General features: G+C 47.7%; 1 protein-coding gene across 1 annotated transcript in view; it reads right to left on the bottom strand.

Moving 5' to 3' along the window:
- Positions 1-16,937, bottom strand: part of LOC146174849 (uncharacterized) — a 65,286-nt gene that overhangs the window by 18,863 nt on the left and 29,486 nt on the right. The window contains exons 6-8 of the mRNA XM_084585470.1: positions 9,487-9,632; positions 3,766-3,910; positions 1,921-2,085 (exon numbers count right to left, since the gene is read on the bottom strand). Of these exons, the coding sequence (XP_084441596.1) occupies positions 1,921-2,085; positions 3,766-3,910; positions 9,487-9,632 (456 nt within the window). The remainder of the gene's footprint in view (positions 1-1,920; positions 2,086-3,765; positions 3,911-9,486; positions 9,633-16,937) is intronic.

The raw sequence follows: 16,937 nt of genomic DNA, 5'->3' as shown, positions 1-16,937 counted from the left end.
TTGAAAGCACTGACCCGGTCGTAGCTGTCGAGCCAGTCATCAGCGTCGTCGCCGCGGAGACCGGCGAACATCTGCGGGTCGCGCTGACGGCTACTGACAGTCCAAGTGGCAAGGGGAGCTGGAGTCGAGTTGGTAGCAGCCGGAATAGCGGAGTGGCCTTCTTGTGTCATGACGATGGTGGTCGGGGTCAAACGGCGGCCAGAACGAAGCTCCAGGTGGATGCAGGTGACGAAGCAGCGGGGAAATCAAGGCGCACCTCCACCACGTGTAAGGTAACGCGAAGGTCGGACTTGGGGAATCAGGCTTTATTACAGACCTGAAGCCTTGGTCGCACACTGCAGCCAAACACACTCCGCGATGACGATGGGTATCTACAAGAGGGAGCAGGATGAAGATGAAGCAGCACGTTCAGCAGTGTGGAAGATGAAGCGCCACACAGTGCTCACACTATGTTCGACGTTTCACTGCATACCTTCGGGGGTTCGCATCCAGCAGTGCCAAGGACACACAAGCATTACAGCGGGAATTAGGTCAAAAGTCACCATATCAAAAAAAATAAAAACAAAATTTGAAGAGTTGAAACTGACCAATTTAAACTGCCGTTATTAGGTCAGCTTGCTATGAATCAGTAGCCCCGCTGGCAAATGTTCATTTCAATTTTTTTACTTTACAAGTAAGCCTCATCATATTCAGTGTTGTTTAAAATTTATGTCGTCATTCTGGCGTGTCACCGCACAGGACTTGTGCCATGACGTTTCATAGCTATAGTGTTCTCAAGTGAAAAACCTTTTCTTTTTTTTTTCTTTTTTTGAGGTCGAGCGACCGACCTCAAACTCACAGTTTGAGTTTGAGGTGAGGTTGAGTGAGGTCGATGGTGGCATCAGAAAAATTGAGGTGAGGTCACCTGGTCAAACCTCAACCTCAAAGCGTGAGGTTAAGGTTGAGTGAGGTCAGGAAATTTTTATTGAGGTTGAGGTGAGGTTGCGCGTTTTGAGGTCAAATGCCCACCTCTGCTGTGGAGAAGACCACTCTTTTACGATAGGAGAATGCGTAAGCGCTTTCTGACAGCGCTGCTCTCTCCATGTGGCTCGGAGGCAGAGGCGACCAACCGGTACAAGTTACCTGCAAATTGTAGTGATTTCATCCGCACTTGACAAATGACGATGCGCTTGACAGCGGAAGGGAGAAAGGACGAATTTGCTGGAAATGCTTTGTGAATTTGCGCGCCTGCCTGGGCGAGGTGTGACGAGCGGAAGCGGCGAGGCCTTTAAATCAAGATTGAGCATAGCTTCAGCAATATGCCTGCGGCGCATTTGATTTTCATCATGTCCTTCCCGGATTCCGGGGCCAACCCGCTCTCTGACTTCTGCCAATTTACGAGAGAATGGCGCATGTCTTTGGAACGGTCATATCGTGACTCTCCCGGTGGTGGTCTGTCGCTGTGAACGGTGAAGAATGTGATGTTTGTTTCTGCCTCTCCTTTATTTCTGTATTGTTAAACGGCTTTGTCAGCGCTAGCCCCTCTCCTAATTTCAACTTTGCATGTTACCATTGTTTTTTCTTAATAGTGTACCTGTCCTCATGTTTAGCGTGTATTTCCTCTTTATCGTCTCTCGCTATACAAAGATTGTTTTGAATGTTATCGCTGGTTCCGACCCATTCTGAGACTAGAAACCGGCGAAAGTTTGGCCCCAAACGGCCGCCTCATTTCTTCACTACAGGAAGCTGGGCTCCCACTCTGTGTCATGCAATCCGGAAGCATCTTCTGTTAGGCCGGAACAATTAACTCCACATGCTCTAATATGGACTGGGAACACACACTCCAACGAGTCGCGCATCATTAATTTAATTTTAACGGGTGACACCGTGACGGGGTGACACCTATTCTTGTTTTTTTTTTATAGTAGCAAAATCTCTCACCAGGCTGTAGTATGTGAAATCCTGTTTGGTGCATTGGACACCGTAAACTGCGATCGCACCAGGAACATCTGGTACGTAAAACTTATGCACGGCCGCCGAGAAGGAGACCATCACACGAACATAGCTTGCGATGGACACGTGGGTCAACACTTCTTTGGCCGCGAACTGCGAGAAGCAAAAAAGAGAAAGACGCTTCATCTCCTCCTTCAGTGCTATAACGTGAAAACGTTAATGGCTGCAGAAAGAGTTCCCTTCGCAAATCTTCGTTCGCGTACGTAATCTAATAATTTTGCTTTTTTTAATGCGAAAGCATTAGTAAACTACGTTACCGCCGGAAGTGTCCGCAAATGTGTCTTTGAATACCAGTTCCTTCATGACGTAATCAGCAAGTGACATCATCAGTCAATGACCGGATGTCAGTTTTAAGTTATTGGATAAAGAAGTGCTGTATAATCAACGAGTCATGACAAATTTGACATGAAAGTGCCGCGTCATGTAATTCGTTACTCATGTGTGTCATGAGTATGAGACAGAAAGTGCTGGTCGAAAATTGGCGGTCGAATCTTTGAGTCGACAAGTACACGTAGAAACGAGCCGACTGGGAGCCACGAACGTAGCGCCAACGCCAATGCTTTCGCATTCTTACAACGCAATTTTTTTAGTGATCTAGTTTTTATCTCATGAACGCACATGAGCAAAACGTTTATGACCATCTCGATTGAATGTATGCTCTCGATTCACCCAAGCCGTACAGATATGCCTGCGTGGCCTAAGAGCAGCGTGTCTGACACTGTAACTATACGTGTCGCCATAGGTTCCATTCAGATCTTAAAATGTCCCCTAAAAAGACCTGCCCAAATTGGAAGCTCCTGTCAACTCGGCCACGTCATGTGCACCCATGATATTACACAATCCGACAATCAGTCTCAGTTTTCCTTGTTACCTGCCTACGACAAGCTGCTAGAGGCATGCCAGTCAATGTTCCCTTACAACGCCGGAGATAGATCATCTGAACAACGGGTCCCTAGGCGGCCGAGTTAGAACAAATGGAGCGTTTCTCGCGTTCCAACAGTGCAAGAATAGTTGCCGTCACTCAGCATCTTTGCAATCATATTATGTAGCTGCTACTCCTGCGCTGTCAACTTCTATCCAGTTACCGCAATAAGTCTTTTATGAGTCGTCAGATTAGGCTTCTTTAGACTACACATTAGACAACCACCACTGGTTTCTGACTTACCCGGCTTCGATAATATGCTCATTATATCTATCAACAGGGGCATACAAGGGGAGCTGCATCCTGCCAACAGTTTCCATCCTATGCTTCCAAACAGGCTTAAGCCATAGCAGTGCATTCATCATGATCAATGATTTTCAAAATGCTCATTTTTATTGTTCTGATGAGGCAACTGTTCTGGTGCTTGCTGTGAGCCTCTCTATTCAGTTTATTTATTTATTTATTTATTTATTTATTTATTTATTTATTTATTTATTTATTTATTTATTTATTTATTCCTTAAAGGTCTCCTGTGAGACCTTACATGATTTAGTCCTCGTATAAATACCTACCTGTACCCATGGGAACTTAGAACAATGCACTTGGTAAATAAATGGTGCGGCCTTAGGTTTAAGGTTGACTACGATCGTTCCCCAAATATAGACGTCTTAAAAACAAAACAAAAATTAATAGGGGCAATATCAGGTGAAAAGCAGCCTACCATGCGACTCACAAAGTAATTAGCGAAAGTGATATCCTTATTGTGCAAAGTTTTTAGAATATATTGCTTCACGAACGCCTCTCTGAAATTTTGCGCAGATGATCTGTGTTCATGCGGAAACACCACTTACCAAACTGAGGTCAGTGAACCGAGAACCATGCAGAGGCGTGGGGCCCTCAGAACTGCATCCATTCTCAGCGAGGGGCGGCGATGGCACTTGGTCGGTGTATTTCATCGAGTGGGTGTTGACGACTAGTAGGTTAACCTTAAAATATCTGAAGAAAAAATTAATTTAAGGGAGGACACTTAGGACCCCTTACGTGTGCGTTGAAATAACGAATGCTACAATGTGAGCCTTCCTTCTTTTGCTTTTATTCGTCGAAATGATTTGTTGTTCTGCATTGTTTTCTGCTCGATATTTCTTGCTTTAATTTTTTCGCCCTTTTTTTTCTCTCATCTATATTACCGTGCCTACTATCACTATTTTTATTCAATGTCGGCAATGAGTATACCAATTTACTTTCTATTTGTCTTTATGGATCACGTGATTAGTTCACTGACGTCACGCTGGTGAAAACTTGCGGTAAACGGTGAAGTTAGGTTCTGTTGCCAGTGGAGCATATAACGCGTTTGCCATAATGTGAGCTTGCTTCCTATGTTAATCCTATTTCTTTTTGTAAATTATTTTATACTTCGTTACCTATAAGTACTCTATTATATTATTAATACTTAAAATGTAAGTTTCGTTTCTTTTTCTACCATTTTGTCTTGACCGCTGTCACTATTACTACACCATGTCTACAATGGCTATTCTAGCGATGTGACACAGGTGCCCACTTTTGCGATGGAATGCGACGCCTGGTTCCGTTGACATTGGGGCAGATGAGGCACCTGCCGTAACCAAGGAGGACAGAGTTCAGCGGTTCCCAAAATGTAACGAATGAACTTCTTGCGAACGGGTAATTAAGACATCAATGTTTACTATTCAGACGTCCCTGATGTTATGCAGGTTTAATGCTGCTTTAGTTTTTTTTAAATATTGCCAGTGTTCACCAGCAGATGAACCTCAAGGCCTATAGGGAGCTTGCATGAAGCGATGCATGCTGGGTAATCCGCCATGATGTTGTCGTTGACAGCAGACGACGCAGCACTGCCACACTAGCCTCGTCTACGTGGTCGCGAAGTGCGCGCAGACGATGCTGGCGCGACCGGACAGGCCGACTGCGGTTTCTTCACGATTTCAAAACTACGTCTGCATGAATGCGAGAAGGCAAACATCCCTCCAGCGATCCCGATGCGAATGGCTCCAACACACGTGAGACTGACGCCGATCCGGGCAAGTATCAAAAACTACTCGCCAGAGTAAGAAATTATGACTGCCGGCGATGTCGACGGGCAGCCGGATCCAGACGCCTACTGCGGTAAGTCGTTCGTGCGTAGCTTGAACAGGCCCGCGACGCACTGCTTTGCATTTCTCCATAGCGCGCCAGATTTTTCTGGCAGAGCGCCGACGCACACGTTCCCCGGGAATCTGCCGACAATCTCACGCACGTAAGTGCAGCGCACAAAAGGCCGCGTGTTTGCTCGGTGGATCGTCGAAACCGACAAGGCACTTGCTCACTTCAGCCTGGCTGCGCTGCCCGCCGTCTGCTGCCAGCGACACCATCATGGCGGATTACCCAGCATGCATCGCTTCATGCAAGCTCCCTATAGACCAACGCCGGACTTTGCCGAAAGAGGGGTTCTAAAAGAAGGCTTAGTGGCCATAGGAATACATGAACCAAAAGATTTTAAAGCAGTTTTCTGATTTCACACTGCACCTGTGATGCCATTTCGTGCCAAGTCTACTCTGAACATCGTAGAAAACACTGTGAAAATATGAAACCTCATTACAGAGATGGACTATATTTAAAATATCGCGATACATATACGGATACAAGTCGGGAGCACCACTCATGCTTACACATGCAAGGAAGACTTACCAAAATAATTTTCTGGTTTCGAAGAGCACCACTAAACCCGGCACATGGTTAAAAGTTGGGGTATGTTTTGTAGAAAAAGCTTGACAAAGTATGCCGCGTCATTCTGAAGCTAATCGATTTAAATTTGCCTCGAGCAAAGTCGCCTTGTTGAGACCGACGTAGCCGTGAAACGATCATTATCTGGTGGATATGCTTCTCGCAATCGCGACAGCTTCCCGAGTTGTCCGACGTGCAGCAGCGCAGACTGAATTCCCTCGTAAATATTGCCGCTCAAATGACGCAAAGTTTTACGCTGAAGGCAGTCCTTGCACAGCGCGATAAATGAGCCGCACGCAGCTGCAGGCGACCAAAATGCCCCGTCTGCACGCTCACACAAGCCGCATTCTCATCCGCGCTCGAATAGAGTATCGTCTGCGCCGCCGTCTGTTACAGTGAGCCGTTCACTTTCGGTTCCTTGTCATTATGTTTGAGAAGTGCTTTTTTAATTTAGATTTCCCGAGGCCGCACATCTTGAACGACCGTTATTAGTAAGCACATTCAGTGCATCTGGCAGCATATCAGGCTACAAGACAAGCTTGTGGGATTCGGAGAAACGCCCAGCGGATACCGGGCCTCTCGGCGATACGTACGGCTTCATAACATGTATATTTTTAGAGGCCTTTTAAATGTAGATTGCCTCCGTAGGGACATAGCATACTTCGTAATGCAATTCTTCAAATCTCTCGCCAACGATTAACGACCGGCCACCTCTTCTGGTGCTCGACAACATGAAAAACAAAAATGGTGTGGTGAGCTGTGTTTACATGTGTTTCCATGGATCGCTCTCATAACTAGCACCCCCATAGGTTTATTCACAGTGTTGTAAAGATACCGCACTTCTGAAATGGTGTTTCAAGCTTTCATAATCTGTTCTATAGGATGTTCGTGGTTCTTACTACCAAGCATCAACCACATAGGACCCCCTGAAATTAGAAACCTGCTTTGAAATCTTTCGACTCAATGTATTCCTATGGGCGCTAAGCCTTATACGTTTTACCACCAGGCTGCTGCTACGTCGTGAGCACCCCCTTTTTTGTAAAGGTGTTTCATCTATAGGTTGCAATGCTGCAATCGCACTTCTTTTGTGAACAATGTAATAAAAGAAAGGAGTTGGTTCTTCTTTTTTTACTTGCAATTTTTCTTTATTTCTTGCTCTTCAAGGTGTTGCGTACTCGTAATCGGCAAAAAAAGTTACGAGTAACTAGCGACTAAAGTAGTGAAAGGCGAAAGCCTGACTGCCGCATTCTGCTACGCAACTAGCACTAATTATTTAAATAATTACGCATTAGCTAATTATTTACCCATTAGGTAGGTAAATAAATAGTAAATGATTAGTCAATAATTAGTTGAGCAATGAATTACTGAACTATATATATTATTAATTTCATATTTACTCATTATTTAGTAATTACTTATTCTTGCCATATGACCATATAAGGCAAAATCCGCCTTTTGCGCGAGTTTTCTGCGCATGAGCGAAGTCATAGCGGCGACCGATGGAAACACCTTGGACGGCGTCGACGGCGTTTCTCGGCGCCGCCAGTGCACGATGGCTGGCGGCACCGGGCGGCACGGTTACCGTCATAGACTTGGCAAAGCGATGCCAACCGCATCTGCAACGCACGGTTGCCACTCTCTAGGCGTGCCGGGTTGCAAGACGCGGTTTTTCAAGTTTCCTTCGGCGAGTCGAGACCAACAACGACGTGAAGCTTGAATTAGGGCCACCAAGCGTGAAGATGTGAATGGCCGACCTTACCAACCGACTGCGTATTCTCGACTGTGCGAAAAACACTTCGTTGCAGGTATGTATGCATCTAAAGGAAATGTGCATGATGAAAAGTGTCTACTGGAGTTTGCACCAAGCCTGTAACCACCCAGTGATAGCCGCAATGAGCATTTGTTCGGCGCATGTTTACTTTATGTGCGACGGAGCCTGATGGCGATGTATTTAGTCGTTTGTTTTGTTTATGTGCGAAGGGGCCGGATAGCGCAGACATCACAGGTGACTGTGTGCGCTAGACCGTAATATTTAGCAAGTTTTATCGCGACTACCGCCTGACTAAAAAGAAAAAAATGGGCGTTTGTTGTGATGCACCGCCGTTCATGAGCCAAGTGGTTGAGCTGGTCATGAGGCTCGCGAATGGCAGCGCATTACAACAAACGCCGTATTTTTTTCTTGTTAGTCAGTTGGCAGTCACGATAAAACATGCTAAATATTACGGCCTAGCGCACACAGCCTCCTGTGATATCTGAGCTACGTAGCCCTTTCGCAAATAAAAAAGGAAACGACAAAATACATCGCTATCAGGCCCCGGCACAACTAAAGCAAACACGCATCGAAGAAACCCTCATTGCAGCTATCACTGATGCGTTACAGGCTGGGTGCAAACTCCAGTAGATACTTTTCATCATGCATATTTCCTTTAGATGCATACATACCTGTAGTATCTGTGTTTCTGCCACTCGGAGCATATGACGCACTTGACACTCTTGCACGACGCACAGTATTTTGTTTTACCTTACAGGCTCGCCTTCGTGCTTGCCAAAGCATTCGGATTTTGTTCCTTCGGTGTACGCAATCAGATGCACTTCGTTAGGGAGCTTGATAATCGTAGTCTTCGTCCAACCGTTTAAAACGGCAAGGAAACCGCCCGGCACTATTGAGTCTCCTGGAGGGTTCATGCTCGTTCACTCGCAGAGTGGATCGCTCTGGACGTAGAACAGCGTTGGGTCCTGATCGAGATGCGCATCCCATATGTAGGAGATGCACATGTGTCATCAAGTCGTTGATTCCGCAGAATTCGCGGCGGAGGCAGAAAGGTTGTGGATCCTTTCACAACAGAATGACCACTTTCTGTGCACCGAGAACCTTTTCACTACTGCGACCACATCCGTTCTGAGGGCAGAATCCGGCTACAGCGCTGAATCATCCCTTGCCAGAAAAATGCCGCGCGTTTCCGGCAGGTGTGCATTCCGGCCAGGACAATGCCCTTTTCAGGAGGTGTGTATAAGTACCTCTCAGTCAAGCTTCGTAGATGAAATCCTATAGCTTTTAGATGACGCGATGAGGAAGCGATGCCAATTGCACGATGCCGGCGCCGCGGTGACCGCATTGTGTTCGCTAACTCAAGACACCCCGCGCATATGCGCCGCTCAAGTCACAGCAGACGATTCCACCTAGCTCTGCAGCATCAACAAACCCCTGGCTGCTTTGCCCTTTGAGGGGTGAACCTGCACGCTGAGAGCGTCTCATTCTGTCACGTCGAACACGGCCCACACTACACGCTCTTACAATACGAAGACAGTATATGCGCGCGTTATGAGTGGATAGTGAAAACACTGTAACATTCCCCCATACTGCGTGAACATGATATACTGCAATCACTGTTACTACTTTCCGCCCCGATGGCAAACGTGGGGGAGCTTTCGCTTCTACCTGCGTTGGCGTGACCATTTCGTATGGTGCGCTTTCGCGTCGTCTGCTATACTGCCGTCCAATGTGTTTCTAACCAGCTCCCGCATGATGGCGCCACATCATCCGGCAAAAGGAGGATTCGCGCATACTGTGATGGTGCTCAGTGATTAGTCGAGACCTCTATGCCGTCATCCCGCCTCGGCCAATCAGGGCCGCCGCAAAAGCGGGACATATTTTGTCCACGACAGCATGAGCCATTAAAGGCTTCAGCCTTAAAATACGCCCGTCGTCAGTAACCACAATGGCAATGACAATTGAGATTATTCCAAACTGTCGGTTCTGATGACGAATACCGAACGCCCCGATCCCAATGAGAAAATACGTCTCATTACCAAAATAGGCAGCAACATACTACCTTCCAAGGTCGTTGAGGGCGTAGGTCAAGTTTTTCTGGTCGTCCTTGTAGTTCCTGGTCATGAGGTAGACGCCAGCTAAGACGTAGGGCACTAGCGTCAGCTTCTCTCGGAAAGCGGCCAAGACGCGCTGCAGGTACCACACCCTCTGCGAATAAAGTTAGACCACTAGGGGCCGCAGTTTTTCGCACGCCTCTTTAGTCGTCAAACCGACGCCCGCTGTTATGGGTATCGGCCATTCATCTCGATCCTACTAGCCCTGCCCAGCGTCGGTCGCAGCCAACCCACACCCACAGATTACCACATTTCCGTCGTCGAAATCAACCATCTTTTCAGAAGTTATCTTTGCTGCGCAGCAAAGACGAGGCCTTATTAAAGAAGAACTGAAACCTGACTTAGCTGCGTATTTTCTTTCTTATTCAGTTGCTGGGAATTTGGGCCGTAATATATGACGAAGTCAAGTCTTGTAGCGCATTCCGTTTCAAGGGGAAATCTAGATAGCTTTTTGTAATCGGATTTCACATTCAAAAGCGACTCACGTAATCAGGCACATGATACACACGGGTTCCGGAATATTTTCCACCGTCTGGGTTTTTGGTAACCTGTACTGACATCGCGTGCTACACGAGCACCTTGTTTTTTGCCTCCATCGAAAAGAGGTCGCCGTGGGTCGGATTTTCTCCTGAGGCGTTATTTTATGCAGTCAACCGCCCTAACCTCTCAGTAGCTGGGGTGTTGAGTTTTGAGCCCAAACGAAAAATAAAATTGATTTTCCTTTTGGAGGTCAGGCACCGACTCGAAGATATAGCTATCTCACTGTGCCGCGGCAACTGCTTTTCTGCGGAAGCGAACAGCGTGGTGCTCTTTTGCGGTGCGAGGTCAGTGGATATTAAAACTCAAAGTGGTCGAATTTATCTGGTGCTCTCGAATACGGCGCCTTGCATTAGCCGAGTCCTTTTGGAAAGACAAACCCTGTGAAAACTCTAAAGTGTTCCTTATGATCTAAGATAGAACGAGTTGTGGAAGATTGTTATAGGCAAAGCCAAAAGAAACAAAACAAAGGTTAAATAAAAGATAAAATGTTCTAACAAGAAGAACCACAAATATAGCTATGTCTCGCTCAAATAGATTAGAAATTGTGCTTTTAATAATTTCGTGCCTTATTGCTTGGAATAAATGATATCTTTCTCAGTACATGAGATCTGCACATCCACCCGATTACAAGAAGTAGGACTGTAGGTCAATGCGCCAACAGGCACCTAGAGTCGTGCCGAATTCAAATTCATGCTCTAAGGAGTATGCACCTACGTCACAATGGTGGCCATTTCGTGGCACACGAAGTATGCCGACAGGCTGCACACGTATCTAATCATTTATCGCTATCCGTTCCAGCTTGAGCTACTGAAGCTCTGCTCAGCACCACAAAATGGCGTCCGTTACGTCTCTTGAATACCTCATACAACACGGACGAGTTTCTCATGTCGAATCTGTAATGCCACTAATCTTTTCTTCGGAGAAAAAGAACAGGGGTGAATGCCTGTGCGCGTCTGTACATATGTACGTATGAATGAGCGCGCGTACGTATGTACAGTACGTAAGTATGCATGTATTTGCTGTATGTACGAATGTGTGTATGCATGTATTTTGAGGCACCGCCTGAGCGTCATTTATAAAAGGCCCACATTTATCGTGGGTTTCGAGAATATAGAAGATGAACCAAGACGGTTATTGATGTTTCCAAATCACAGGTGAGAATATATGTACCCCGTTCGCATAAATCTCCAGAAAAGAAACCGACTATTCCGGCGGCGGCTTAAAGAGACGAAAAGCGATTGGCGTAGCCCTTCATCCGCAAGACGCGCAAAGTATCCTGGGAGCGTCGACGCTGATAAGTTAGGGTGTACGAGGGGCTAGCCGGTTGTAAACGATAAACGCCTGTTGGAGAGCAGTGCAATACCCATTCAAAATGTGGATTAACGTTTACTCAAGCGAGGATTCCAGGCTGGTGTCCTCAGGGGAATTTATCGCTGGGCCCAAAAATACTGCATGACTAGCCATAGCGGCGATTGCATTTTTTGAGTGGCTTCCGTGTTCACGCGGAGAAGCTGCCGCCAATGGGTAATCTCACAAAGATCCTAGTCGCCCAAAGAGGCAGCGCGAGAGGAGGTGGCAGAAAAGAAGGGGATCTCGAAGACTGCGGAGATGACGTGGTCATAAATTAGGAAAACAAATGTAGTAGAGTTAGTGTAAGCATGACAAAAGACAAAACGTAGTCCCACTTTATGATGAGAGCTGATGTACTTGGGCAGCATGTCGGTAAACTTACTGTGAAAGTGATCGAGGAGACCATTCGTTTGAGCTATATAGCCGGAGGATGTGGACAGTGCGCGCGCCCCACCATACTTTTTAAAGGACATGGGAAAGAAATGTATTCCCACGGTCACTAATCAGGAGATGTAGAGCACTGTGGCGCAAGGCTATCACAAGCAAAATAACGTCTGCGTCTACAGAAGGAGATCATTGGCAGCAACGACCCGTCAATGGCCGGTAGGCGTCGGGGCAGCTGACCGAACTATACTCGGGGACAGCTTTCTAGTGTTATGCAGCCAAGGCCAGGGGGCAAGGTTTTCGTCCTAGCGTTACTACACCAAGGCGTTCTGGCATATTTGGCCTCAGTTATTTTTCGGTTTCAGTTGTGGATTGAATTTCAACAACAAGTTTCGAGCGGTAACTGCTCAGAAATGTGTTTCTTTACCCCACGGAAGGCCTAAGTGAACATAAATTTGCCGTTAGTGAATATCCCAAGCAACGTAGATCGCCATGGCGCAGCCATTGAATTTGGACGTCGTAGAGTACTCATTAAAATGAACTACTTTAACGCTATACTGAATTGTGTGTAGTATAATTCTGATGTATTAATAACGAGAATATTTTCGTCATGATGTAAGATTCCAGAGTGCGATCCGCGAAATTTCTGAATGGGCTATATTCTGCAGCGCAGTAAGCTGATGCAGTTCGGCTCTGTAGCTTTAGCTGCATACCCGCAGAAAGTTGTCCCCGAGCATGGGCCGTCAAAAGGCACGATTGTCAAGAAAAAGGCTGGAAGGAGCGATCAGGGAGGAATGCTGTTCACTTGCATTGCCAGTAGAAAGTCCAGGCCAGACGTAGCACATCTCTTAATGGGATAGAGAAGTGAACAAGCGTTGAGGAGAAGCCTCAGTTCGCAAACTTAGCCAACGTTTTGACAATGGGTCTTGTTTACGTCTGGGCCGCGCAATCATCCACAGGCAAGGATTTAATGCGCTTTTGCTTCCGAAGAAGAAAAGCGACGGAGGGAGGAAGAGAAAAGAGGGAAGGAAAGACAGCAGCATGTCAAGGAGTGAAAGTATGTTTCCTCCTGGGTATCCCATTCTATGAACCTATAACTGGTGATCTCATCACCTAAACATAAAATAGGAAGGCAGCAGCAAGAGTGGTACAGTGAGATGTAAATAAGGAAGATTATGAGACAGAATCTAAAGCAGGTTGTATGCTGCCAGATGTTTGTTGGAAGGTGACAGGCACGCATAAGGGACTTGATACGCATGGCAGCTGAAGCGAGATAGTTTAAGAGCTTTCCGAAAGGGGTTAACTACCAGCACAGCCTGAGAATGTTCAATAAAAAATAAATACGAGGGAAGGACAATGACAAAAAACATACAAGAAAAATTTGTTGTGGTTTAGCTCTGGTTAACCCTAGTTGAATTGCGAAAGCAACGACGAAAGCTTCTTTTGCCTGCTACATTATTCCCCCATCACGCCCTATCAGTGTAAGGTGCTACATTATTGGGGACAATTAAGCTCATCCTTTATGGGTATGACGCGAGAGGGTAAGCTGCCAAGCCACATATGAAGTCGCGCTTCAACCAAGGATTATGGACGTGCCTGCGTGTCGTAGGCGTTAAGAGAATGCAAACGGTTCTGGCAGGCTGATATCACCCTCTAATATTGAAGGAGCGACCAGAATTGGCAGCTCCTGCCCGTGGGATAGGGGTAACGTAAATTTAAATGTCATGACAGGCTGATTTCTTTATGAGGAAGCCGTAGCTACGCCTTTCAAGGCGTAGCTGCGGCCATCCGAGGTCTCGCTTTGGCTGTCGGAGGATTGCTTTCGCAATAAAAGCCTACTAACAGGCCACCAAATCCTTTCCAGCAGCATCCGCAAGATTATCATGCCACCAATCATCTTACATTGAGACATCACCGCTATCATCTGCTTCCGCTTGCGGCGTCCCTTCATTTTATTGTGAAAGCAATACTACGACAGCCAAACCGAGACCTCGAGTGACCGCAGCTACGCCGTGAAGAGGCGTAGTTACGCTTTCCTCATAAAAAGATGAGCCTGCAAAAGTACTGTGAGTTGAGCTAGCTGGTGCATCATTTTTTTTTTTAAATACACAGCGCAACAAACATGGGACAAGCGAGTAGACGGGAACAGCGCTGTTCCCGTCTACTCGCTTGTCCTATGTTTGTTGAGCAGTGTATTTAAAAAAAAAAGATGAGCCTGCCATGACATTTGAATTCGCGTCGCCCCTATGCCACAGGCAAGAGCTACCAACTCGGGTCGGGGGGGTCCTTTCATATGGAAGGGTGATATCAGAATCAGCATGCCAAAACTGTTTGCATTCTCGTTACTCCTGCGACACGCAGGCACGTCCATACGGCTGGGTTGAAGAGTAACTTTATGTGGGCTGGTAGCTTACGCTCTCGTACCATACCCTTAAAGCATGAGCTTACGCGACCCCACTAATGTAGCATCTTACACTGCTAGGGCGTGATAGGGGAATAATACAGCAGGCAAAAGAAGCTTCCGCGTTTCCTTTTCTTCTTATAATACTGCAGCGTGTGCAACAGCAGCCGCTAGGCAGCTGCTCATCGAGAGTCTCGTGCGCGGATTCGAAGAAATGGCCCCGTGGCGTTCGACGAGGAGAAGCTGAAGTTTGCTGTTGTCACTCGGTACTCTAGACCTGCACTCCTGTGCCTACTAGATCAACCCGCCATTAAAAACCAACCTTCTGGTTGCGGGCCAAAACGGCTACGTGACAATACCTTGCTACTGGGAGGCTGCCCTTCTAGCCACACAACCTGCAGATCAGTTGCAGCTAGTCGAGTGGGTTAATCTAGAAGGAAGAGCCAGAGGGCTCCTGGACTAAGGAGTCTTCCTGGCAGTGTTTACATTTTCTTTATTTAAATAAAGTATTTTCCTCCTCCTCCTAAATTACTGACGGCGGTGTCGTTGTTGTACGCTAGCGACACTCGGATACGAAAAAGGGAGACACTACGAGAAGACAGCTTCTACACGCAGGGTGGCAAATGCAAAGTGTGTAATGCTGAAATCTATACTGGCGGAGTTTAAGTCACGAGCAACGTTTTGGCAAATGATGGTGGAGAAAAGCCCCTTTATGCGGTAGTAAGCATCAGACAGCTCAAGGAATTGCGAGGATTATCAGAGTGGTGGAAAAGGCGCTGCAATGACGCTAGCCTATGTAATATGTTTTTACATCCACACGCCAGTGGTTATTTTGCACCCACATCCCACGTGATGTAGAAAGGAGTTGGTGGTCATCGCGCAACAACAACAGATACAAACAAAAACCAGCAAGGGGGACACAGGGTCAAGGAAAGCGCGCACACTATTAGGTTCGGGTCGCACACCTGAGTATCGCACCGCTGCCACCAGTTATTACATGCGGCTCGCGGCCCCTCAGTAGCGTTGGCCTGGCGGCTCCGTGGCTCGGCGGACGGCATCAACGGTCCCAGCAAAGACGAGGCGTCTTCTAACGAAACAACCTTTACTACAACACCATGAAGGAGCGGGCAGAGAAGCTGACCCGGAGAGAAAACAGACACTCTCACACAGCTGGTGTCAAGCGTCGTCTCCACGGCGCGTCAAAGTAGTTTCTCTCGCAGCGGAGTCTGCCGCTGCTTTTTATAGGCTTGCCAGTTCAGAGGCAAAGGGAGAGCCCTACATTTTCGGGCAAGAAAAGATGACTCAATCGCAGGTGGCGCGAACGCATCTCCTCCACCTCCTGCAGACGGGCGAGGGCGATGCACTTTCCTTCGAGCGCCGGGCTTGGCCAGCGTTTGCGCACACACGCACGCACACACATTTGGCGCGTGGCAAGAACACACCGAGACATGTTCACGGGAGGAAGCGTTGGGCAGCCGACTGGACGGCACGGAAATGGCCGAACCGCTCGCTGTTCTGCCTGTTGCTATGCGGTGGCCGCGACAGTTGTCAATGTCACACTTGTCGGTGGCGAATAGTAACAGACTGCCCCGCCGGGGAAGGAAGATTCCGAAGGGCAGGGGACTGCATCCGCTATCCGGAGGGATCGGGATGTTGCTGCTAGCCGGGGTCATCCGACTGTGCTTCTCTTGAGCCAGTCAGCTTGAAGAAGTCCTTGGCAAGTCCTGGTTTCCAAGGCACTCTGCAACTTGTCCTCGGGAGAGTTTTCTAACAACCCACAACGTCACAACCACGCTAAGGACTCAACCGTTCAGCCAGCAAGCACGGCACAATCTTCACTAAGCCATGCCAGGCTATTTCCCTCTTATGCCCCCATCTATATTAAAGGGCAGCTGAGCAGCCCTTGGAACTTCCTGTTTCTATACAAAGAAACACGTGAGCATGAATCACTTACTTTTCTGAACAACCTATCCCTCTCCTTACTGGTTGCGCACCAGTCACGCATTTTCTCGGCACGGGCGCATTTGTGCCGCTGGGATACTCGCGGGTTTTCCTTTCGCAATCGTTTGCGTTTTCTCTCCTTACGATGATAGCATTCTTTCTCGCGCCTGCCTTTCCGCGTATTTCGTCGGCAACACTTGAGTACTAGCTTTCTGCTTTTTTTTCGGCGCGAGCTATGGCAAGCTAGCGGTAACCAGAGCTAGTAGGGCACCGGTGTCGTCTGAGTGGCCAAAGTGCGATGCCGCGTCTGCATCGCGGCCAGCAGCGCATGACTCACTTTCAGTCAAGTCCGAACAACAACGGCTGACGTCAGTCGCGTCAGTCCCCCTTCTAAGCATTTGCTCTGGAGGCTCGCCACTCAGTGCGTCGCCTCGCTCAGAGCTAAACGGCGCACGATCAAGCTCATTCGACAGCTGGGACGCTTCGGATTGTGTGAGGGCCATGTGTGCCGCATCAGCGTTCTCGCTGAGGTTGCTGCTCTCGTGAATACAACCTAGCGTGGTATCGGGGCACGAACGATTCTGACTCTGCTCTGGTCGCTCGCTGTCGCCTTGGCAATTCTCACTCTCTACAGCATACCCGCACTCCTCGTCGGTCTTCCCTGGCTGATCACAACTCGCGGGCTGCGCTGTTTCCCTGATCGGCACTTTGTTTTTCTGCGTGCCCTGCTGTACGACGAAGCTCATTTCGGAAACCAAAATTTTGTTTCCTCCAAATCTCCTC

The sequence above is a fragment of the Amblyomma maculatum genome, chromosome 11 (assembly GCF_055883805.1).
Source record: "Amblyomma maculatum isolate TAMU_Amacu chromosome 11, ASM5588380v1, whole genome shotgun sequence".
Taxonomy (NCBI): domain Eukaryota; kingdom Metazoa; phylum Arthropoda; class Arachnida; order Ixodida; family Ixodidae; genus Amblyomma; species Amblyomma maculatum.
This window is presented reverse-complemented; position numbering and strand designations above follow the sequence as displayed.